Source organism: Tamandua tetradactyla, chromosome X (assembly GCF_023851605.1).
Source record: "Tamandua tetradactyla isolate mTamTet1 chromosome X, mTamTet1.pri, whole genome shotgun sequence".
Lineage (NCBI taxonomy): Eukaryota > Metazoa > Chordata > Mammalia > Pilosa > Myrmecophagidae > Tamandua > Tamandua tetradactyla.
In genome coordinates, this window is record NC_135353.1 from 100,074,206 (window position 1) to 100,101,168 (window position 26,963).

The 26,963-nt window shown below is 38.4% G+C and overlaps 1 protein-coding gene across 7 annotated transcripts in view; it reads right to left on the reverse strand.

Moving 5' to 3' along the window:
• Positions 1–223: 223 nt before the first annotated feature.
• TAF1 (TATA-box binding protein associated factor 1) overlaps positions 224–26,963 on the reverse strand; it is a 99,751-nt gene continuing 73,011 nt past the window's right edge. For 4 of the 7 annotated variants that reach the window (XM_077146274.1, XM_077146275.1, XM_077146273.1 and 1 more), the window contains 7 exons: positions 17,996–18,063; positions 15,081–15,197; positions 11,859–11,984; positions 10,947–11,051; positions 10,524–10,680; positions 9,755–9,932; positions 5,248–7,068 (listed from right to left, as the gene is read on the reverse strand). In XM_077146274.1, coding sequence (XP_077002389.1) covers positions 6,849–7,068; positions 9,755–9,932; positions 10,524–10,680; positions 10,947–11,051; positions 11,859–11,984; positions 15,081–15,197; positions 17,996–18,063 — 971 coding nt within the window. In that variant the 3' untranslated portion in view covers positions 5,248–6,848. Of the gene's footprint in view, positions 355–5,247; positions 7,069–9,754; positions 9,933–10,523; positions 10,681–10,946; positions 11,052–11,858; positions 11,985–15,080; positions 15,198–17,995; positions 18,064–26,963 lie in introns of those variants that run through there. The other 3 variants (XM_077146278.1, XM_077146276.1, XM_077146277.1) reach the window with 2 other exon arrangements.

Consider the following 26,963-nt stretch of genomic DNA (forward strand, 5'->3'; position numbering starts at 1 on the left):
TTTCCTTCCCTTAAAGTATTCCTGATTTCATAGGAAGGAAACACAGGAAGAGAGTGAATAATTTTGTGATCCTTGATATGACATACCCCTGCCTACTAAAATGTAATTAATCTGCTTACTCTGTTATTTGACCATTCCTACATCCCGTATAGATTAACTGAGTCAATTTTTTGGTTAATAGAAAGCCTTATCCGTACTTGGTAAGTGATTGAGTCACAAACACAGAATATAAGTGAACATATAAATTTTATTATAAATCAGGATGAATGAATATTTTAGAAAGTTGAAAAGCTGTAATATGGAGTTGACTGAAAACACTGGATTCCGAGTTGCCAAAATGTGGAAAATCCAAACCTATATAAGCAAAATTTAAAAGAAATGATTTTGAAAGTCTTATATCCATTTAAACCAACTTGCAGTATTTATAAATAATTTTAATTGTCATAGTTTATGCATGACTTTTATAAATAATAGATGAAATATAAAATATTATTATGGGCAATCACTTGTTTTTTAAAACCTTGTCTATTAAGTTAAAATGATGCAAAAGGCAAAGGATACATTTGGAATATGGTATATCTCACAATTTAAAGCAGTGTGACTATATTTCTTCTAAAGTATTTATGTTTACTGAAGAATTATTATTAATGTTATTACAGTTATTATTTGAAGGGCTAGCCACATCAGAATTACCAGGTGTACATATTATAAATGTATATTCCAAGCCTAAGAATTCATAATTACAATAGGTACTACCCCCCCCCCCCCATTCTAGTTCAAAAACAGCTGATAATAGAAGATAACATTGGTTTAAGAATGTTGCTAGATCACGGCTTCCCAAGCTTCCCAGATAATAACTTAGAACACCTCCCCTGGACATTGTGATTGAAGAGAGCTGAGGTGGAACCTAGGAATCAGTACTTTTAAAAGCATACCAGTTGTCCATTGTCAAACTTAGATTATCATCGTTAGAGTATTATATTCAGGCAAATGGTATACTGTTAATTTTTAAGACCCTAGAATTGCAAATTACAAATGGAAAAAAACACTGGCTATTTTTACACTGATGTGGAATTGACATTTTGGAAACATATCTGTGGTTAACGTTCCAGGCCCCAACGCATCCCCTTTGCAAAGTTTTCCCAGTACTTTTTAGGGTAACGACAAAATTCTATAATAGGATCTACAATGCCAGGCATGGTTTGCCCCTTTCCTACAGCTTGCATATATCCAATACTCATCTTTCTGGTCTTAAAGGCAGTTCTCCTTCAGTCCAAGGCTAACCCCTCTACCTGCGTGACCTTGAGTAAGTTTTCTCATCTGTAAAATGGGAATAACAATACCTATCTCATAGATGGTTCAGGATTAAATGAGGCCAGGTAAGTTTCAGCACTCCGCACAGAGGCTAATGTAACAAATGATAGCTATTATTTAATCAAACAAACTCTTAGAAATTATTTCCACTTTGACACATTCAATTTGACTCTTCACTTTGCTTGCCATCTATTTTCCGCATCTCTATTCCAAAGAAAATATTCTCACCAGGCTCAACCAAATGCCAAATCCAAATGACAAAATTCAGTTCTTATCTGGTTGACTCGAAACTCTCATTTGGCTCCCCTGACAAGAGTTTATCTTGGTTTCCTCACACTATTCTGGCCAGTCTTCTATAGTATCTTTTGTGGTTCTTTCATTACTTTAACTTTCACATTTTTTAAAAAGTTTTAATTTATTAAAGTAATACCCACACATTTATATGCCAGTGACAGCTACTCAGCAAGATCTTCCTGGACCACTGAATTATCATCCTCACACCAGAAACTCTCATATTTTTTTTCATAGCCCTTCTTGCTTTTATTGTCTACTTCCCTCACTAAATCTAAGGTCTTTGAGGAAAGGGACTTCATTTTAGTTACTGCTGTATTCAGAGCATCTAGAATAATGCCTGGCACCCACTAGGGGCTCCATCAATATTTACTGACTGCCTGACTAACTGAAAAGATCTCTCACATCTAATCAGTCACACCAAGACTTATAGATTCTACAATCCTCTCAAATCTCTTACTGCCATTGTCTTACAATTGACTCATAATATATTGCCTATATGATCACCACAACCATCTAGTCTTGCTCTCCTACAAATCCATACTACAAATTGCTGCTATTGTGATGTAAGTCCTTCAGAGGTCACTATTCCCTTTAGGATAAAAGTCTAAATTCTTTCGCAAAGAATGATCTGGACCCTGGCTAATTCTACAGTTTCAGCACTCGCCAGCCCCTTCTATATGCACCATGTTCCAACCATCCTCATTTACAGTAGAATGTTTTTTGCACATGCTATCTTTTCAGCCTGTAATGATATCTATTCTCTATACTCAAATATGTCCTCCTTGCCTGGCTAACTCATGTATTAGATGTCTCAGGGAAGGTCTCCCTTGGTTCCAGAATTGAGGTTCCATGTCCTCTTCTGTATCTTTATAGTACACTATATTTATTTTACCACTGCACTTATTCTCCTGTGAGTACTTTGCATCTCTAGCACTAGACTGCTGGTTGTACCCACAGCTCAGTGCCTGGCTCAGAACACTCAAGCTATCGTGATTGAAGTAAAATGAAACCCATCAATCAACTCTCTTTTACAGCCAGGTCTTCAGCCTAACCTACTTTACCTTTTCTGGCTTTACCCTGCCAGTTATGTTGCTATGTACCTCTGGAGAAGATTGCACGATAAAGTAAATTGGCACCATTTTAAATGAATGGTCTTTAATCTCAACGGTGCATCCAACACCTGGCAAATCTTTTATGGATCCCTAGTTGGTTCCAACTCCCTTTTCCCTATTTTTTTTTTAAAGTACTCAAATATAAATCGAAGAGTTAAAGAAAAGAACGAGCCCCCCCATTCCATCTCACTCCTACAGGTGTTAACTCGCCAAGTCTTTTCTGTAATTAACAAACATGGATTTATATCCATTTTGTCCTACAAACAAATGAAATCAAACCCTATTATTCTGACTTATTTTTTCAAGAATATCTTTCCATATTATAGCACATATAGATTTAATTCATTATTTTATTTTTCAATACAACATACATATACCATAAAATTTACTATTTTAACCATTTTTAGTGTACAATTCAGTGGCACTCATTACTTTATGATATTGTGCAACTACCACCACCATTCGCTTCCATAATTTCTTCATCACTTAAAATGAAATTCTGTGCCCATTAAGCAATAATTAATTACCTCAGTTCTTTATAACAGTTGTATAGTTTCACTGAATGTATGTACCATAAATTCAAGTTCTCTGCTACTAATGAACATTTTAACTAGCTTCCAGTTTTTCATTATTCCTCTTAGTAGTTGAACCCTTTCAAGTCTTCATCCTATTTTTACAAGGATGGGCTTACCTATCTCACCGAACAAACTGAAGCTATGAAGTATTACCTCCGCCAACTCCTTATCTCCCTTACCTACACACTAATACCATCCATCGTTTTCTCTAAGAGGAAGAGATCTCTTCTCCTAAGGCAATTTCACTACCTATGCTAGTTAATATCTCCCTTCTATTTTCATAGACATATTTTCCGAACAATTATCCTCTCTTGCTTTTTTTTTTTACCCCTTCTCTACTACTTTCTTCCCCAAAGCCTATGTTAAGTGTGCTTATGTGACTTCTCTCTTAAGACTCTCTTTTATTCCTCACAGCCCAGTTCCCTGAAAGATTGTTTTTGTCACTTCTTCCTCTCCCATCTGTTCCTCAATTTGCTGCTGGTGGCTTCCAATCCCACTACTCTGCTGTAACTGCTTTTGCTAGCTAAGGTCACCAGGTTCCCAATGGCAAAGACTCTCTTAAGCCTCATTTTACTTTACCTTTCTACAGTATATAGACACCACCACCCCACCCCACCCCTCAGCTTTAAAATTCCTTCATTTTTCAGAAATATCATTCTTCAGGTTTTCCTTCTATTTCTGTCCACCCTTAAATACTGATCTTCCCCAGGATTCTGTCCTTCATACTCTTCTGGATCTATACATGCTTTCTGGGTACTCTCACTTACTCCCAAAGCTGTACAAATCCTGGGCTTTACACCTATTATATTTCAACTTTCATGCTAAAAACAGAACTTAACTGTTTCTCCTCCCTCTTTCAGCCTCAAACTGTTTAGTGAATGTAATTAATCACTATTCAATTGGTGGCCTTCTAAGTCCACCTAGGTTCTACTCTCTCTTGCTCTTCACTATCCAGTCACCAAGACAGAACCTCTCATTTCATCCCAATTGCCTCCAGAACTACTTGTGGTTCCATGAACAGACCTTGGTGTTTTATGTCTCTAAGCATTCTGATCTCTCTGCCTAGAATTCCCTCCCACCTCCTATTACTCTCTCCTGTGCCTGACTGGCAAATTCCTCCTCACTCTTCATGATTTATCTCAAGTGTCTCCTCTGTGAAACCTTCCCTTCCTTACTCCACAAGCAGAGTTGATGACTTATTTGTCTCACCCCTGTATCTTGTTAATATTTATTGCAATGATTACTTTTTATTTAGCCTGTTTATATTTACATGCCTATCTCTCATTAGAGACCATAAGTTCCTTGAGATCAGAAATTATATCTGCCTCTAGCAGACTGCTTGATAAACATAGGTGGCTTGAAAATTCATAGAGACAGAAAAATCACAGGTACAAGGGTCGGGGGAGTATGGGGAGTTACTGCTTAATGGGTAGTGTTTCTGCGTGGGATGATGGAAAAGTTTTGTTAACAGATGATGATGATGGCAGCACAACACAATCAATGTAATTACTACCACTGTATTGTATACCTACCTGAAAGTGGTTAAAACTGGAAATGTTATGTTGTACATATGCTACCACAATAGAAGTTTAAAACAAAACAGGTGACTTGGTAAGTGTTGAATGAATGAATACCATGTAATCACCCAGTCACTCAAACCAAAATTCTGGAAGCCACACCTTCCATTCCTCTTTCTCCATCCCCAAATGCCAATTGGTCATAAAACCTGTTGATTCTACTCCCTAAAGACTTCTCAAATCCATTCCCCTTCTCCCAGCCCCATCCCAATATCACAGCCCTAGTTCAGGCGCCATTCCCCTTACTTGAACTAGATTTGATCCCTTCCCCTCCAAACCATTCTCCACACTGCTGCTGGAATTTTAAAAATTTTTTTTATTACAAAAATAATACATACTTGTAAAAAAAAATTCAAACAATACAGAAATAAAAGTACAATACCCCACACCTAGTATACATGCAACCATATAACCCCCTCCCTTCCAATCCCCATTCCCCAGAGGTTATCATTTTGAATGATTTAGTGTATATCCTTCCAGATCTTTTCCTTTGCATATACAAGTATATATAAACACAAATAAATATATACACAATTTTATCTTTTACAAAAATGGGATCATACTGTACATGATTCTTCAATTTCTTTCTTCATTCAATTTACAGAAAATTTCTAAAACACATTATATCACACCTATAACTCATTTCCCATAATATAAAATTCATTCAGCATCAAATGCAAAGCTCTTGATGATATACTCCCTACCCATCTTTCGATCTCCTCTCTAGCCAGGACTGGAACATAAATCGCCTTAAATTCTTTCTGGAACAAGGCAGGTACAAACAAACAAACAAACAAACTAGGAACACACTCTGCCGTTTCTAGACTTTGGCCTTTTCACTTCATGTTACACTCTGCCTGGACTTTTCCATCTGGCAAACTTCTACTTAATTCTTCCACAAATCAGCTTAAAAATTACCTCTAGGAATACCTCCCTGACTTTTCAGACATGATCACCCCTCTGTTTTCCCCTATAATTTATAACTAGCTTCTTAATTGCACTTATCTCACAGTACTGTAATGATTTATTAACATGTTTAGAGTTCTACTCCCCCTCCCCCAACTTGATGACAAGCTCTTTGGGTAAAAGGGATGTGTCTTATTTACTTTTGCATCCCAAGGATCTGATAGAGTGCTTGTACGGAGCAGAAACGCCTAATATATCTGTTGAGGATTTTATGATTCTAGAAATACTTACAGTACCTAATAAGCACAGAACCATATCCCAGGCACGAAAAGAAACAGAAGACACAGTCTTTGCCCTCAGAAACTTACCAATTCCCTACTATTTCTCCTGGGGGGTGTGGATGGGAGGAAGGGACAGAACACATTTACATGGTAACATATAAATACTGACCTATAGGTTGTTTCAAAGATTTAGTCATTTGCCTTAAACCCATTTAGGAAAAAGGCATTACATGATAAAATAAATAATAAAAATAGCTGGTAGCTTATCTAACAGATTGATATATTTTTAAAGTGTGGCACAGAGTCCATCAGACCCCAATTCTCTGTCACAGCATGGGAGCTGTCACCTGTTCCACCTACAAATTAGAAAACTAAGAAGATACCATGCTTGGAAAACTTACACATCAAGAGAATATAAAAAATTATTTTTCCTTTCATAATATCTCCTCCTTCCACAGGGAAAAATTATTCCAAGAGCAATAAATGGAGTGAAAAGAGGGGCAATGGAGAAGAAGGAGCTATCTCTTTCTCTCTCTCTTCTTACTTTTTTTTGGGGATGGGCTATTGGTGGGGGAAAGCAGTTGCTCTGGAAGGGTGACACTGCCCCAGGAAGGTCAGGAGAGGTGATTTATTAGCAATTACTCACTAATTTTTTTAAAGGCTAAGGTTGTTAGTTAACTTCTGGTGATTTCTGGATCAGACACTGTACAAATATCAACAAATTGGGGAAAGGTGAACCACCTAGGCTGGAGAACAAGGAAGGCTGACCAAGGAGGCCAAAAGGAAGCCTCATTCATCAGAGTCCAAGTCACTGTCCCCAGAAATGGAGTGGAAATCCTCACTGTCCTCCTCGTCCTCTGACAGATGGACCTGGCTTAGTACACTCGGCCCAGAGCGCTGCTCTTCCTCCTCCTCTTCTTCCTCCTCTGATACCTCATACCCACCGATGCTGCTGAAGCTTGTGTCTTGGGTGTTCGACTTGGGATCAGGCTCCTCATAGCTCCCATAACTGAGAAGAGAAACATGTCATCTCTCAAGCTCGGGCACCATCCTCTAGCTGACCAGTCCCATTCTCGGTGCCACCAAGGGAATCAGCCCATCTCACCTCCCCTCGACACTAAAACAACTGGTTCTGGACTGTCTATAGATCCCTCAGGAAAAAAACGATCCTGTTCAAAGACATCAACTTGCCAACTTCATATACACAAGAACTTGAATCAAAGAAACTCACCTACACCTGAACAACACACACTGCCAGCTTACATGACCATAAATGCTCTGACAGCCTACCGCTACAGCCTCACTCACTTCCATATCCAGTTAGTCAACAGCTGAAGATTCTACCTCTTTAATATATCTTGCTTCTATCCCCTCTTTTTCAACTGCCTTGGCTCAGTCCATTATCTCTGGCCTGCATGACCGAAATAAGTCTTCATGCCTCCAGTCTTGCTCTCCAATTTATTCTTCATACTTCTGCCAGAGTGCTGTTTATTTTTTGTTTGTTTGTTTATTCTTAATTTTACTTAAAAAAAATCACACAAATAATGCACGTTCACTGGTAAAAAACTTAGAACATACACACCAGAAAGAGAAAAAAAGAAAAAATTACCAATAACCCCACCACCCAGAGATAATCTGTTGGTATATGACCTTCCAATTTTTTTCTATGTATTTATATGCTTAAACATGTTTTTATTTACAAAATGGGAATATTCTATATACTCTTTAGAAATCTGATTTTTCCACTAATGATATATATAATGAACATCTTCCCATGTCAATAAACATACATCTATAGCATCATTTTAATAGCTCCATTCCACTGCATGGTTGTAACATGATTTATTTAACAGTCTCTCACTAGAACATTTAAACTGTCCCCAATTTTCCACTATTAGAAACAATGCTGTGATAAACATCCTTGTACAAACATCTTGATCAAGGTATTTATTATCCCCGTAGAATAATTTTCTAGACATGGAATTTTGGGGCCAAGGGGGATGTACATTTTTTAAGTTTTTGATTTGTAATAAGTTACTACACCTCTCTCTTGCCCACCCCATTTTATTAATTACATTACCAACAGTTTCAGAATGTTCTCTTTTCCCCTCATACTCTCTCCAAAACTGGGCATTATCATTCATTTAATCTTTGCCAATCTGACAGATAAAAAATAGTATCTCAATGTTTTATCACATTTCTTTGATTATTAGGGAAGTTAACTTTTCATATATTAATTGGCTATTTTTTTGTGAACTGTTAGCTCATGCCTTTTGCCCATTTTTCAGTGCCCACTGCACAGAGCAATCTTTTAGAAATCTAAATATGATCATACTATTCTCATTTAATGGCTGCCCAAACCTTTCAGGTCCTTCATGATTTGTTCCTTACCCACTTCTTCTCTTATCATACTCTTACATGGACTGATCAAAACCTCCAGCTATACTGAGCTTGCATTCTCTAGTGTTTTATGTCTCTGTGTCTTTACACATACTGTTCCTGCTCTCTGGAATGCCCTTTTCTTTCCTCTTCATTCAGCTAATTCCTATTTGTACTCAGCTTGGTTTCCTTCTCCAGCCAGCTCCCTTCCTCTACCCCCACTACCCAAGTCCCAGAAAAATCCTGTGGTTGCCTATCACACCACTTATTATGTTACATTGTGGTTACCTGCTTACCTGTTTTAGGTCTCCCCACTAGACTGAACTCCTTGAAAGAAGGGACCCCATCTTAGTTGTTCTGTACTTGTGACAAATATTTGCCAAATGAATACATAAAAGACTAGCTGCTTGCTAAATAGACCTGCCTAGATGTATATATGTACCTTAAGCCCAACATGTCCAAAGCCAAATTCATTTCTTCCTGTTTTCCCACAATATATAACACTTGTTCTCACTCTTTCCCATCTCAATGATATTTCCATTCATTATTCATCTGATTCCCGTATCTCCTAAATCCAATTGATCTACAGACTAAATAGCTCTTGAATACTTCCGTTTGTTTCCCCCCGCCCCGCTCCTAACAGATTCCAGTTCAGGTTCTTATTGTCTGTCCCACATTGCCCTAAGAGTTATTTAATACACAAATCTGATGTTATTTCCTTTTCCTTCCAGTGATAATTCCTATTACCCACAGGATAAAATCCAAATGTCTTAGCATGTCATTTGAAGTCCCCCACAATACAATCCCTTGCTATTCTGGAGCCTCAATTCCCAACAACCCCCTTTTGTTCTGGAACACTCTTTGTTATCTTATATTTCTGTGACTTTGAATACATCGTTCCACCTATAAATATCACCCCACCTGCTCCCACCATATCTACTTTGGAGACGCCTTTTCATCTTTTAAGGTCCAGTTCAAATGTTCCCTCGTCTGGGAAACTCTCCCTAATCACTTCAAGCAGAGTGAGACACTCCCTCCTCAGTGGTACCTTCATACTTTTCACTTACTTATGCTATAGCACTTATCACATTGTATTTGCAATGATTTGTTTTGGTCAGTCTCTTCCACTAGACTGTGAGCTCCTCAAGGGCAGGATATGTCTTGCTCCTCTGTGTATCCCCAGGGCCTAGCACAGTGCCTGGCCCTAGTAGGTGCTCAGAAAATGTTTGATGGATGAAAGTAATCTGATGCTGGGCCCTGTGACATCATTGCTGGGCAGTGATGCCACAGCCCTGTAGCATGATGCTGCCGATTACCTGATGTTGCTATCCTCCAAACCATGGGAAGCCTCCCCACCGTCTCCCTCATAGGACATCATGCTCTCTTCATTTTCCATGCCCATCCTTGTGTTCTCTTGAAGCATGCGGGGCAGCTTGGGTCTTATCCCACCAGATCCCACATCAGAGTCACTTCCACTTTCACTTAGCTGGATAGCTGTGAAAAGAGACAGATTGGATTATCAAGAGAAAAATCTGACAGAATTAATATCCATATATCTGCACAAGCATTTTACCAGTACTCCTCACCTCAGAAGCTTCTCTTATAAATGCCTAGGGTCAACATTAGGAAAATCTATAGTTTGGAAACCAAATCCAAGTAACCATTTCATTTTTCCCTCTCAGTTCAATCTATGTGTTTTTTCTCCTATCATCTCCTCCCATACTTTTTCCTGCTGCTGCCATTAATCTATAGAACATCTTTAAATAGAATGTTTTTTTTCTTAATTTTCCTTCCCTACTGCCACATACCACACTTTTTTCTCATCTTCAGAAGGTATACAAATTGAACTACTATTTAAGCATTGCCTTTTTTCATGCTGTCTTTTGTACCTCCTCTGCTGCATGACTTCACTTCCTTTGAAGTTAATGCATTTGCTTATCCTGTGAGTGAGTGCTCAAAATCCTGAAGTTTATTAATGAGAATTCAATAAAAGAGGCAGTGTTTGCTAACAGCAGAGCCTCCTATCCAGTCCTGAAGGTACTAAGGCGAGCTCTAAAGGAACAGAAGCAAAGGAACTAGACATACCAGAGAAGGGATTATCTCCTTCTTCATCACTGCCAGCATCTTCCTCATCATCCTCTCCTTCAGACATAAGCAAATCCTCATACAGGACACTGGCTTGAGGCTGTTGCACAGTTCCTTCCTCTTCATCTGCAAGATCACCATCTCTATCTTCACCTTCCTGAATAAGACCAGTTGGGGATCAAAGTCCCATGAATTCATGAATTGACCAAGTAAGAGTCCAAAAGCTACCACCAGTCCCCCTTGCTGCCTTACACGTTGTTATATAGTTTTGATAAACTTGTTTAGCTGGTTTCAAGGATTAAAGTCAGACTGGGGCTCACTATGGAGACCTTCTGATATCACCTTGGGATATGGCCTGCCCTCTACTATTGGGGCTCCTATGAGAGTATAATGCAACCATAAGCTTTCTGTAAGTATACTCACTGGGGCTGGAGTCTTAGGTTTCCCATCCTCCTCCTCCTCCTCCTCATACCCTTCAATATCTACATCAGAGTCTTCCTCGCCCAGCCTACCTCGGCCCTGGCGCATCTGAGTAAGGAACACAAATAGCACGTCATTGAGGGACATGTCTGCAGGAGGAGTTAATCAAGGGCTCTCACTCAGGACTGATGCTCCTCCCTAACATCCCAGCCAACCCCACTGCTAGTGGGGGCTGTTAACACAACTCAAGGCATGTGCATCCCCCTTCCCCATTCACTGTTTGGAAATCTAGGGTAGGGTAACAATCCCTAAGAACAGGAAGGTCCTTGGTCTACTCTTACTTTATCATCATCAAATGGACAGTCTTCCTTTCTAACCCAAACTTTCCTTAGCTTGTGCTGGACTCTATGGGATAGAAAAACCCTCCTGAGTTTTACAATCTCCAGTGGAATCCTGACTAAGAACGGCTGATAGGATTTCTGGCTTCAGATGAGGATTATCTTCTGACACCTATAGAACAGGTCAATTATTTTAAATTTAACTGGAGTCTAAAAATGATTTTAATTTAGATTATATTACATATAAAAAAGCAGGACAATTAACTTGAATTCTGTCTATGAATGCAATTTGTCTTTCTAGCCACCTGCTAAACTGCTCTGATGCCTCAAACACTTTTCATCCTTGTCCTTCCCTTGAAATTCTACTGTGCCATGGGGACAGGCAGAAGACAGTGTCAGCCATGCAACCTGCCACCATCCCAATTTGATACCACATTTCTAAACCTTTAATCCAGGGCCAAGGGGCCCAAATCACCCTTGACATGTCATATACCACCACCAACTACTTACTAGTGCTACCCATCCTCCACCCCCTTGGCATACTACCAATCTCACAAAGAGAAAAAGGACATTCTACCTGTGTTACTTGCTTTTCTGGAGTGGTAGCGGGAATATCCAGGACAGACATATTGCTCTCATCTTGAAATACAGAGACATCTCGAGACATACTGAGGGACGTGTTCGTATCATACAAATCAGGAGGCTGTGGCACAAAACACACAACTTAGCTTCCATTTAGAGATGGGAATAAGAAATGCAGAGAACTCCCCATTAAACCATTCACTGCAGAAAAAGGTCATGCAGAGCAATCCAATTAAAGAGAAAACATAGTTTGGCACAGCTTTATGGACAGGTTTTGGGAATGTTACAAATGTTGCTTATTCTAGCAGTGAGGCATCTGATGTATATAATCAGAAGCCCCAAACAGAAAAGCATCAAAGCTATGGGGAATTCTGTCTTAACAGCCTTTCTGGTCAATATTCTAATTCTAAGCCTTGTCTTATTGTTTTTTAGGCCCAGGGCTATGTTGATGATTTAGATCTAAGAGAAAATGGGTTAAGACAGTTCAGTTCTGACAAGAGAGTGGAATGGTTGGTTTAAAGGCCGTGAGCTCATTAGAGAATACGATGAGGCAAAATGGTGTGGTGAAAAACCATGGGCTTTGGAAGTAAACTGCCCTAGGTTTCAGACCTGACTCCACCACTTGCTAGCTGAGTAACTTTCAATAAATTACTTAATCTCTCTTAGCCTTGGCTTCCTCAACTGTAAAGTATGGATGATAATGTCTACCTCATAGGGTTGTTCTGAGAATTAAGAGATATGTGTAAACCCAATGCCTGGTACTTGGTAAATCATAAATCCCTTTCCTCTTCCCACCCCTGAAGAGAACAGGGAATTAGCAAAGGGACCATTCACGTGACAGGAGGGTAGAAGGAATTGATAGCAGGCTAGAGAAAGAAGAAAAATATCAAAAGCCAGGCTGAAGGTAGAAATATGGATGCAACTATTAAAAAATCATGTTTTCTAAGACTAATGAAATGATATAATATAAAAGTGAAAAGACTAGGATACAAAACTATATTTACCAGTTTCATTTTAAAAGTTTATCTATAAACGCATATATACCACAGATATGAAAGAAACACCAAAATGTTCAGTGGTTGGTTTTGAATGGTTAAGAATGGATTACAGGTGACTTATTTTCTTCTTTATATTTTCCAGTTTTTGCAATGAATATGTTACTTTTATCAACAAAAACTCACACATTTTTTTAAGCCAACAAACAAAGAGTGAGGCTGAGATAAGAAGAGTTTTGAGAAAAAAGTAGAAAAACAGAATTCAAATTACAGAACTGATGAACCAGTTATGGATGAGAAGGAAAAATTGGAGAATGATACTTCTGAAAAATCTTCTAGTGTGGAAGGGTGCAAAGCGAGCAGTTTTATATGAAATGCTAAGCCCAATGTAGGATGGATGCAATACAAGCTAGGTGGGAATAGCTGAATGAAAATACATGATTGACTACCATCATTTAGAAGTAAGGTATGATTACTATCATGTTTCTATACAACCAGAACTGTATTATGACAGGTACAAACACCCTCTAATACAGCATTTGGGTTTGACTGTAGTAATTAGTAAAGTGCATTTCCTAAGGTTATAAGGTAATGAACAGTGCTTATTATCTCTAAGCATAAGCCTGTATGAGTGAAGGGAATGATGAGAGGGGTAAACTGGTATAAAAGGGCAGCACTATTTACACACTACTCTTTATAAGAAATCCTTTAACTGCACCAAACAACAGCTACTGCTCAGGAAGGAAAACAGTTGTAAGGCTTTCCTCAGCCATGAGGTAGGGTGGGAGAAAAAGAAGAAAAGAAGAAGATAACTTTGGGGTCCAAGGCTTTGACTCACCAAAAGGCAAGGCTTAGACTGTCCTAGAGTAAACCTTGTACCACTCAATGGCTAGACTCTCCTGAGGAATGATTGCTAACACCCAGCCTCTAACTTACCAGAAAGGGCTTTGTGGAAGCTGTGGGCTTATTAGCAAATAGGGCCTTCCTGGGCAACATCACTCACCCAAGACCCCTTGACTCAATCTGCCCACATGCTCCAAGAGCCTTTCTTGCTCTGGGTCTGGAAGAAGTATCTGAGGGTTCCTTGTACCTGGCCCCTCAGTAACCTAGGTTTTGGGATGAAAGAGAGAGTGAAAGAGAGATAGATAGGGACAGTGCATGAATGAGATAAAGAGACAGCAATAATCTAACAGAGATCACGTATGTTGCACTAACAGTTCAGAGTAAAACCTGGGTAGATATGAGAAAAAAATTTTCCTGTGGGAATACAGAAAATTTAGCATTAATACATTTGGTTAAATTTGAAAGGGCCTCTGGGAACCTTATAGACAACTTTCATGCAGAGAAGGGAAACAAACATTTACTGAAAGTCTATTATGTGCCTGGTATACATTTTTTACCACTGCCTACAACAGTCTTGAAAAGTAGATTTTAGAGAAAAAGAAACTAAATTACAGAGGTTAATTTAGCCTCCCAAGATCACAGCACTAGACACGGTAGCAGGCCTAAGACACAAACCCAGACCAGTTTCAGGCCAAAGTTCATGCACTTTCCACTCTACCGTAGTGCCTCAAATACAGATACCAAGCATCAGTTATATTCTGTTAATTCCTACTCTTCAAATATGCCAGCTTTCTAAGAGTGTAGAGAAAACATAAATCAGGGGTTGAGTCAGACCAGAAAGGGTAAAAATTTCTCATTGATCCTGTTCCCCAGACTTTAAGAATGTTACGAATATTACCTGTCTTCATTAGGAGAGGGAGTCAATCCAGGAAAATGGGTGGTATCTGAGGCACACCGAGATAACTCTGAGGGAATGAGTAATCAGGGGTATACAGGGCACAGGAACAATGTGGCCCATGTCTGTAAATGAGAAATCTGCACTCTATAGATATCCTAGAGCCCTGATTGATGAACAAGAGAGACACAGAGGATACCTCTGGCCACATAAATCAGTAATTGGTATTCCCAAATACTACCTAAACAACTAAGGTCTCCCCCCTCTCATTCATCCCACAGCTGTCTCTCTTCTGGATTCAATAAGGCCACCAAGACCCACGGCCCTCACTCACCTTAGCCTTTGAGAAGACAAGAAAGCACACGAAAGGCATATGAAGAGGACAGAGAAGAATGGTATCTCAGTAAACAGAAGTTAACATGCTCCCCACTTCCCACACCAACAAGAAAACTTGTAAGAGGAGGTTCCTGGTCCTCAGACTCACCTGAGGTGTGTAGGGCCCTGGAGTCATTGGGTCCAGGCTTTCTAATTCTGCTTCCTCCAAAGCTGCTTCTTTAGCTGTACAAATATCCTTCTCAAGTTGAGTCAAGTGTTCATCATACTGAGAAATAAAATTAATGAATTTGTTCAACATGTATGTGCTTTAAGCACTGGGGATATAAAAGTAGCAAAAGAGACAAAAAAAATCTCTATCCTATCTTCATGGAGAGTATATGCTAGTGGCAGGATGATTATCAAAATACCTAAGTATATGTTAAAAAACATGTAGCTAGAAACATAAAGCAGAAAAGGAAACAGAGGATGTAGGGTAAGGGTAGGGGGTGGGATGTTATATTTAAAAATAGGATAGTCAGTAAGGTAAATCAGAATACTAGGGTAAGGATGACATTGCATTTTATAACTTCACCTACTTATGTATAAGTCCATAGAGAGGTTTATTTTGTCCAAAACCTAAATTTGTTGTAGTACTTACTCTAATTCAACCTGTTTGGATAGCTCATTTAAATAACATGGAGCCCAGAATGGGAATGAGGATTTGCAATTCTGTATAGCTTAATGTAATGCCTGGATATATCCCAGAGTATGCTGAGCAGATAATTTTTCTCCCTTATGGAGAGGAGAAAAAATATGGAATTATTAAGCTTTATCACTGGGGAAACCCCTGATACTGTCTCAACATTAGGGATTCCCAAGTCAACAGGACAAGCCCTTGATTTTTTTCTTTTTATGTTTTTATTAAGAAATTTTCACACACATACATTCCATAAATGCTATATAATCAATGGCTCACGATATCATCACATAGTTGTATATTCATCACCACGATCATTTTTTAGAACATTTGCATCACTCCAGAAAAAGAAATAACAAGGAAAAAAAAAAACAGTGCATAAATACTTTATCTCTTACCTCTCCCTCTCTCTGACCACTAGTATTTCCATCTACCCAATTTATTTTACCATTTGTCCTCCCCATTACTTATTTATTTTCCGTATTATTTTACTCCTCTGTCCACACCCTAGATAAAAGAAGCATCAGATACAAGGTTTTCACAATCACATGGTCACATTGTAAAAGTTTTATCATTATACAATCGTCTTCAAGAATCAAGGCTACTGGAACACAGCTCAACAGTTTCAGGTAGTTCCCTCTAGCCACTCCAATGCGCCATAAACTAAAAAGGGATATTTATATAATGCATGAGAATAACCTCCAAGATAAGCTCTCAACTTTGTTTGAAATATCTCAGCCACTGAAACTTTATTTTGTCTCATTTCTCTCTTCCCCTTTTTGGTCAAAAAGGCTTTCTCAATCCCTTGATGCCGGGTCCTGACTCATTCTGGGATTTCTCCCTCTTATGCCAGTGAGATTTACACACCTAGGGATCTGCTTTCCTGTCCTACTCAGGAGGGAGGGCAGTGAGTTCACTTGCTGAGTTGGCTTTGAGTGAAAGGCCACATCTGAGCAACAGAAGAGGTTCTCTGGGAGTGACCCTTAGGCCTAATTTTAATTAAGCTTAGCCTATCCTTTGCAGGAATAAGTTTCATGGAGGCGAACCCCAAGATTGAGGGTGAAGCCTATTGAATTGGTTGTCCCCACTGCTTGACAGAATATCAGAAATTCCTCAAATGGGGAAGATGAATATTTCCTCCTTTCTCCTCAGTCCCCCAAGGGGACTTTATTCACTGTCCAAATTACTCTGGTATATATTGGGGCATCATACTAACCTGGACAAACCAACAAAATCTCAAAACCTGTTCAAGATTCCACGCACCTATGGTGTTTAACTAAACTAACCACACAAGTTAAATTAGGAAATGCACTACCTAAAATATAAATTTTTGCACCAAATAAACATCTCTTCCTTTGGTCTCACAAGGAAGTTGAAGTATTAAAATATCAAGCTCTTGATCTTGAGGCTTGCTCTTGTGAAGCTTAATTCTGCAGCAGAGAAGCTAAGCCTACCTGTATCATGCCTAAGAGTTACTTTCAGAAAACCTCTTTTGTTGCTCAGATGTGGCCCATCTCTCGAAGATTTTTCTCCAAGTAAAATCATTACCCTCTCTCCTATGTGGGACATGACATTCAGAGGTGAAAGTCTCCCTGGCAAGGTGGATATGACTCCCAGGGATAAAGCCTGGGCCTGGCACCATGGGATTGACAATACCTTCCTTACCAAAAAGGAGAAAAGAAATGTAACAAAGAGTTCAAATAGAGGCGAAATGCTATTCTGGAGGTGACTCCTAAGCAGGCTTCAGCTAGATATTGCTAATTATCATGGCTTGCCAAACCCCAACCAAAACCATTCTTGTCAACCCTAAAGAATACCTAGAGCTCTACCTGAGATTCTACAGAAGTTTCACCCACTAAGATTACATTCCAGAAACCTACAACTTCCAGATGGGTTCCTAGACCAGGTTAAGTCCTGAAACCCAAAGGAGCCAGCCACTCTAAGAACACCAACTAGTTCCATCCCCCTATCCCATAAAACTGACACCCTTTTGCAACATGAAGAAGTTAGAATGAGCATAGCTCAAGTACTCCTAAAGATTGGGAGACGGATCAAAGGAGAAGGAGGAGTTATAACAGGGAAGACAGGACGTAACAAATGAGTGTGACTGCTGAATCATTATGCTGATATTTCTTTTTAGACTCCAGTGTCTTAGAGCAGCTAGAAGGAAAAACCTGAAATTTTGGAAATGTAACCCATACCAAACTCTGAAATTTGTTCTACAACTACTTGTTACAATGTACTCTGAAATTTATTAGGTTTTTCTGCATATATTTCACAATTAAAAAAAAATTTAAATAGGATAGTTAGGGAAGTCCTCCTCACCCAAAGGAACAAAAGGATTTCAGAAAACTAGATGCTAAGGGGACTGCCTCTTTACCACCTACCTCGGTCAATGTCTGGTAACAGACGTTTACAATCTCCTGGGCAGTCTTCGTATACTGACTCTCAGGCCCTATAAAAGAGAAAAGAAAATGCTATTACCTTTGCAGACTTCAGGTGTAGAATTTAATATTTTATTACCATTTGGCCAAGATGGCAGCTTAGCCAGGAACAGTACAGAGAAACTGCTGGGGCCACGTCAGTGACTGGACACACAGCGTAAACCAGTCTGGACCAGCTGGACTGGCTGCAAGCCCAGCCAGAACCGTGAGTTCCCCAAGCTGCAGTGGCCGGTGTCCCTCCCCCACAGACTGCTTCCCAGAGGGGAAAGGAAAGAGACTTTACCAGCAGCAGGTGCTCAGTGCAACCAAACTCCAATTGTAGAATTAACAAATTCTGACTACTAAAAATAGGCCCCCAGCTCAGCTGAACCTCGAGTAAAGCAGAGGTCGCTGTTTTTTCCCCTGACACAGAGGGGGCAGGGCTGACGGAAAAAGAAAAGAAACTGAGGTTTATTTTGATTTGAGAAGGAGGGGGCACATAGGTCCTGGAGATACACAGAGCAATGTAACAACTTACGCCCTTGATTGGCAAACTTGAGGAACAGAGGTCCTGCTCTGAAAAGGATTTTTCTCTTTTGTTTTGGTGGCTATATTTCTATGGCTTGACTGCTCTTTGGATACAGCAGCAGGACTTCTTGGGCTCCACTATCCCAGGCATAGGCAGAATTAAGCTTGCTTGAGTGTTTGTCTGGAGACTGTGCCTTCCCCATAAGAGGGGTGGGGCCCAACTCAGATGGAATCCCTCCCTCAAGGAGTTCAGACCCCAGAGTTCGGAAAAGTGAAGCAATTAAAGCCAGCCTACAACCTCTCCTGTCTCCACCACGCCCCCAGCAGGGAGAGTCTGCTGAAGTTAAAGGTACTGCATTACCTTATGCTGGTGGGACCTGCAAGCAGACAAGCGCCACATATTGGGAAGGATAGGAAAAACACCAAGTTCAGAGACTTCATAGGAAAGCCTTTCAATCTGCTGGGTCTCACCCTCAGAGAAAACTAATACAAGTGACTCTTTCCTCCTGACAGGAGGTCAGTCTGGCTGGGGTCTGTAAAAAATACCTAAGTAGACCCTCCTAAGGGAGGCGAGGGGGAAGGCACCATATAGGCAGGGTCAGAAACAAGAAAATAAGAACTGAAAAATTCTCCTCTGTTAAACAAAACCTAAGTTAGTGGTTCAGAAAAAGCTGAACTGAATGTCAAAGAACAGACAGACAACAAATTCACCCAGCAAGAAAACTCTAGGTTAAAGAAGCGAAAACAATCTCCAGAATCAACTAATTAATTAAATGCCTAGACGCCAGCAAAAAGTAACAATTCATATTAGGAAAACTGAAGATATGGCCCAGTCAAAGGACTGTTCACTTAACTATAAACAGGTATAGCCTTTTTGGGACACTATTTCAGAACATCTATCAAAATTTCCTATGGAGGGGGTGCAAGGGTAGTTTAGTGGTAGAATTCTCACATGCCATGCAGGAGACCTGGGTTCAATTCCCTGCCCATGCACTTCCCCAAAACAAAACAAACAAGCAAACAAACAAAAATTCAACAAATGGTGCTCCAATAATGGGACACTCACACGGAGAAAGAATAAAATATGACCCCTGCCATACAGCATACAAAAAAAATTTCCTATGGAAATATTCCCATAAACATACAATGTAATATTATAATAGTGAAAAACTATTTGGAAACTAGCATTACAGAAATATTTTAAATGCCCATCAATGGGGGAATGGTTAAACAAATTATAGTACATCCGTACTATGGAATACCTTAAAAAGAATGATAGAGACCTATATGCACTAACATGAAAGAGGATCAATAAAGTTTTTTATCTAAAAGTTTAACTCAATTCCTATAAAAATTCCAGCAAGATTTTGCAAATAGACAAGCTTCTTCTCAAGTTTCAATGCAAAGGCAAAAGAACCATAATATAAAACAATTTTGAAAAAGAATAAAGTGGGAGGAATAAGTCTACTTGATGACTTACTACATAGCTGCGATAATCAAGTAATGCAGAGGGAGAGACATAGATCAATGGAACAGAAAAGAGTACCCAGAAATAAAACAACACAAATACACTCAACTGCCTTTTTTTTTTTTTGCATGCTGTATGGTAGGGATCACATTTCATTCTTTTTCCATGTGATCATCCCATTATTGCAGCACAATTTGTTGAAATTTTTTAATTTTTTTTTTTTGGAAGTACACAGGCCGGGAATCAAACCCAGGTCTCCCACATGGCAGGTGAGATTTCTACCACTGAACTACCCTTGCACCCCCTCAACTTACTTTTGACAAAGCATATGAAACCAAAAGCAATTCAACAGAAAAAGAGTCTTTTCAACAAATAATGCTTGAACAATTGGACATTCATAGGCAAAAACATTAACTTCACCATAAAATCTCATACCATATACAAAACAATTCAAAATGGATTGTGATTTAAATGGAAAACATAAAACAAAACATTTTTAGAAGAAAACATAAGAGAAAACTTCTGTAAGCTTGGGCTAGGCAAAGATTCTTGATATAACACCAAAAGTACAAACCATAAAAGAGAACATTGATAAACTGGACTTCATCAAAATTAAAAACAACTGCTCGTCAAAAGACACTGTTAAGAGACTAAAAACACAAGCCATAGGGCGGGCCATGGTGGCTCAGTAGGCAAGAATGCTTGCCTGCCATGCCAGAGGACCCGGGTTCGATTCCCGGTGCATGCCCATGTTAAAAAGAAATAAAATAAAATAAAATAAAATTACCCTATATAAAAAAAAACACAAGCCACAGACTGGGAGAAAATCTTAGCAAATCATACAGCTGATAAAGGTTTTGTACCTAGAACATATATATATATATAAAGAGCTCTCAAAACTTATAAGAAAACAATCCAATTAAAAATGTGCAAAAGAAATGAAGATACTTCACTTCACCTAAGAAAATACACAGATGGCAAATAAGCACATCAAAAGATGCTCAACATCACTAGCCATTAGGAAAATGCATATTAAAACCACAATAAGATAGAGAAACAGCTAAAATTAAAAACAGTGATACTACCAAATGCTGTGGAGAAATTGGATTCCTCAAACATTGCTTGTGGGAATATAAAATGGTACAGTCACTCTGGAACACAATCTGGCAGTTTCTTATAAAATTAAACATATATACTTAGCAATGTATTCTTGGGTATTTATCCCAGGGAAATGAAAACTTTTATTCACATAATACCTGTACATGAATGTTCACAGCAATTTTATTTGTGATAGCAAATAACTGAAACCCCAATATACATCAAAGAGTGAACGGTTGAACAAACCCTGGTATATCCATAGAATGGAATACTATTATTCAGGAATTAAAAAAATGAGCTATTGAAACATATTGGATTAATCTCAAGGGAATTATGCTTAGCAAAAAAGACAATCACAAAAAAGGTTACATATTATTTTACTCAATATATATTAACATGACCAAATGTCATGTATCGCACATACTGCAGTTAACTTCTGTCTCTTTAGTTGCTTTTTTTTTAAATTATGGAAACATTTACACATAAAATTTCCCATCTCAACCACTCCCAAGCATATAATTCAGTGAGATTACTTATATTCTTATTGTTATGGTAACCTCACCACCTTCCATTACTAAAATCTTCCCATCTCTAAATAGCAACTATACACCCATAACTCCCCAATCCTCCTGCCCATGACAACCTGTACTCTAATTTCTGTCTCGATGGGCTTGCATATTCTATTTTCTTTGTAGTTATCATGGGGCTTAAATTTACATCCCAAATCTCTAACATTCTCATTTGCTTAGATAACTTAACTTTAATAGTAAACACAAACTATGTTCCTATACCCATTCATCCCTTTACCTTTATGTAGTTCTTGTTACAAATTGCATATTTATACCTACACTGAGTCCAAAACCACTGATTATCATTACATTATATGCATTTGCCTTTTAGATCCTATGGGAAGTAAAAAAGTGGAGTTATGAACCAAAAATACCACCACACTGGCATTTGTATTTACCCCTAGCATTATCCTTACTGGAGATCCTTTTTCTTCATATGGCTTTGATTTCATTGTCTAGTATTCTTTCCTTTCAACCTGCAGAACTCTCTCCAGCCTCTTGTAAGGCTGGTCTAGTGGCGACTCTCTTGGCTTTTGCTTGTCTGGGAATGTCTCAATCTTTCCCTCATTTCTGAAAGACAGTTTTTCAGGGTATAGAATTCTTACTTGGCAGTTTTTGTTTTCAGCACTTTAAATATGTCATCCCATGGCTGTCTTGCCTCCTTAGTTTCCAATGAGAAGTCAGCACTTAAATCTTATTGAGGCTCTCTTGTATGTGACACATTACTTCTGTCATGTGGCTTTCAGAATTCTCTTTATCTTTGGCTTTGAACATATTTATAATATGCCGTGGCGTGTGTCTATTTGAGTTTATCCTGTTTGGGGTTCACTGACTGTCTTGGATGTAAATACTCATGTCCGCCCTTTAATTTGGGAAGTTTCCAGCCATTATTTCTTTGAATGTTTTCTCTCCCTCTTTTTCTTCTTCTGGGACTCCCACTTGTATATTGGCATACTAGATGATGTCAGAGGTTCTTTGGCTTTGTTCACTTTTCTTCACTTTCTGTCTTCCTTCTGCTCCTGAGACTGGATGATTCCAATTGTCTTATTCTCAAGTTCACGATTTCTTTATTCTGCCAGCTCCAATCTGCTGCTGAGCCCTTTTAGGTAATTTTTATTTACTATTATGGTCTTCATCTGTTTAGTCCCTTTTCATAATTTCCATCTCTCTATTGGTGTTCTCTGTGTCCATCTGTCATTTTCCCAATTTTCTTTAGCTCTTGGAGGTGTTTTCCTTTAGCTCTTAGAATATATTTAGGAACTTTAAAAAAAAAGTCTTTGTCTGGTATATGCCAGGTCTGGTCCTCCTTGTTGAAGGTTACTAATGCCTTAATCTTATCTTTTGCCTGGGCCATTACTTTCTGGGTCTTTACATGTGTTATAGTTTTTTTGCTGTAATTTGTGATATTTTAATGCATTATTGGTGGTAACTGACTGAGGCATCTGTTCTTTAAGTTTGTTTTCAGCTAGTCTTATGATGGCGCTTTCCCTCAATACCTGAATGGGGCGGGGGGGGAACCTTTCCCTACTTTTTGTAGACTGACGTGCCACTGCTCTCCTTCAGAACTTACTCATACAATGAGTTTAGAAAATAGCTCCAAGCCAAAGTATAGGGTCCTCCAAGATGTATGTGTCTTTTCTTGGGCATGACACAGGTGGTTCTAGGAATTCCCCTATTCACACATTTCTGAATGTCCCCTTTTCCCTAGGAAAACAGTTTCCTCGAAGTCCCAGGCATGCGTTGTACATCCTACTGTCAGCCATTTTTTTCCAGCCAACCACTTAACAGCTCTCCCACAGCGTTCTGTAGGAGAGCTCTGTGAACAACTGCCTTGGATACACAGGGCAAGTTCTGGGATGGCCAGTGTCTTGGGCTACTATCAGACAGATTGGGCCAAATTTCACGCTCCCATTACATGCACATGGGTTAATCTACTACCTCTGGAACCAGGACTAATGATTTGCATTGGAAGCATGGGCTGGGTCCTTCCTGAGCAGGTGAAGAAGGTGGGAGGAACCACTCAGGATGCCATGAGATCCTACTGCATTTAAGTAGATTCGGCCCTTGCCCTGTTACTGCAGTCTTAACTAACTACTACCTCGCACTTTGAGAAAGATGTTTTTCCCAGTTCTTGGTGGTTATTCAAAGCTTCTGCGGGGGACTGAACCCTGAATCATCTCACTCCACCATCTTAATCAGGTTGGCAGGTTATTATTTTTAAAGAAGAGATCTATCGTTCAAGAATGAGAATGATAATTTAAGGAGGAATTAAGTTTAGGGGTTGGAATATTGATCAGGTGACTATTTTATTTATTGTAATAATCTAGGCAAAATATAAGGAGGACTTTAGTGATGTATTAGAACTAGGGACTTAATTAAGGGAAAGAATCAAGATGAGGTTTCTAAATATACCTACTGGGTGATGCTGATGTTCCACTAAACCCAGATAAAATAGTAAAGGAGTGAGTGGAGTAAAGAAGGATGAAGGGAGAAACTGGAGCAGATAAGGCTTGAGGGAGAGAGAGAGAAGACAATTTGAGGCATGTTTGTTAGTTTGAGACATGTTTGAAGTTCCACTGGGACATCCAAGAGGAAATGTTCAGATCTTAGAGACAGAGATCTTTGCCTAAAATGGAGTTGAAAGTCATCAACAGCAAGGTGAAAGAAGTTACAGGATTAGGCAGAATATCCAACAAAGGAAACCAAATAGGAATGGTCTTAAGAGGCAGGCGGAAAATAGCTGAAAGGTGTCATGGAAGCCAAATTATAATAAAGTTTCAGGAAGGGGTGTGTTGATGATGCCAAATCCCAGGAAGAGGTAAAAAGACTGAAAATTGCCTTCTATATCTGGTAATTATGTGATCCTGTTTATTTAGTAGATTGGGGAGGGCAGAAGCCAGATCAAAGCTAAATGAAGTATGAATGGTGGGTAAAAAAAAAAATGGAGAAAGGACGTAGTATATACTCATAAAAGAAGTCTAGCTGAGAAAAGAAAGAGAAAATATGGCAACAAGAGGCTAAAGCTGGAGTGACTTTTAAATCACCTAGGAAAAAACTCAACAAAAGAGAACACAAGCTCAACAACAACAAAAACTATAAAATACACTGGAATAGATTAAAATAAAAAACACCTACAAAGTATATGAAGAAAACTAGAAACTTTTATTGAGGGACATGAAAGAAAATGTGAATAAATGAAGAAACCATTAGCTCTTAGATGGAGAAATGCAGCATTACAAAGATATATACCTATCCAGATTAGTCTATCAATTAAGTAAGATTTCAATGCTATTTACTTATTTGGGGACAAGTTAGCACCTAACAAAAATGATCTTAGAGTTTATTTAGAATAATTGGGTGAAGATAGCCAAGACATTTAAATTAGAAAGCCTTAATGATGAAGACAATATGCTAACACCACACTGGACAAAAAAATCAATAAAGCAGACTAGAAAGTCCAGAAACAGGTTTAAGAATATTTAAGAATTTAGCATAGGATAAATACAGCATTTAAATTAGTAGAAAAGTGTAGCTGATTCATTAATAGGACTTGGACACTTGGCTAATCATTTGGAAAAAAAGAGAATTAAATATTTAACTTATACCTTAGATCCTATATAAACATTTAACTATTAAAAATATATGTGTTCTGACCAAAAGGGGGGAAAGAAGTGTAATTAATAAAGTATCAGTGGTAGAGAGAGTTCAAATGGAGTCAAGAGGCTACTCTGGAGGTTGCTCTTATGCAAGCTTCAAGTTAGGCAGACCTTGCTACCTATCATAAACTGCCAACCCTCAACCAGGACCATTCCAGACAATCCCAAAGAATAACTAGGGCAATATATAAGATTCCACAAGGGTTCCATGCACTAGAGTAACTTTCCAGAAACCTACAACCTCCAGGTGGGTCCCTAGTCCAGGTAAGCCCTGACACCTAGCTCAGACTCTCCAGAACATCAGATAGTTCCATCTCCCTACCTCATATTAGTGACAGTCCCTTTCAATATCAAAAATTTAGAATTGCCATACAACCCTAAAGAGAGGTATGGAAAGATCAAAGGTGATGGTGGAGTTTTACAGAGAAGATAGGATTTAACAAATGAATATGAATGCCAAATCATTAAATTGATATCTCTTTTAGTCTCCAGTATTTTAGACCAGCTAGAAATAAAAACCTAAAATTGTGAAATTGTAACTCATGTCAAAGTTTGAAATATGTTCTACAACTAATTGTGGTACTGTGCTTTGAAATGTATAGCTTTTTTTGTATATATGTTATCTTTCACAAAACAAGAAGGAAAAAAAGTCGATTGTGATGAAAAGAAAGTATTTAAGTCCTCTAGCCTCCTATATTCTGGAGCAGCTAGAAGGAAAAATATGAAAGGATTGTATAGTAGCCCATGAAAAACTCTGGAATCTGTCCTGTAACTATTTGTTAAAGAGTGCTTTGAAAACTATTGCTTTTTATTTCTTTGCTTTGTATATATGTCATACTATACAATAAAAAAAGCTTAAAAACGTGTGTGTGTATATATATAAAAATAAAAAATATATATATGTGTTAAAAATACAGGTGGATATCTTGGGGGAGGGAAGGTCTCTTAAATAATTATACCAAAGACAAAAATACAGGAAAAAAATAAGCCAGACACAAAAGGACAAATATTGTATGATCTGATATGAAATAATTAGAATAAGCAAACTCACTGAGTCAGAATCTAGACTATAGGTTACCAGAGGACAAGCCTAGGGTAGGGAATAAGGAGTTAAAGCTTAAAAGGTACAGAGGTTCTATTTGGGATGATGGAAAAGTTTTGATAATGGATCTTGGTGATGGTAGCCTAACATTGTGAATGTAATTCATGACACTGAGTTATATATTTGAATGTGGTTGAAAGGGGAAATTTTAGATTGTATGTACATTATTAGAATAAAAAGTTTTTAAAAATTCCTGAAACTGCACATCACAAACAGTAAACCCTAAGCTAACTATGGACTACAATTAATAATACAATTATAAAAATACACTTTCATCAATTCTAACAAATATACCATACTAATGCAAAATATTAGTAATAGGGTGGTATACTGGTATCCTGTATTCTATGCAAGATTGTTCTGAAGACCACAACTTTGCTAATAAAAAAAATAAATGGAATGGGAACCCCCCAAAATAAAAGGAAAGACTGATAAATACAACTACTTAAAAAATGAAAAGTTTCTGTTTGTCAGAAAACACCATAAACAAAATAGAAAGACCTCCTGGGCA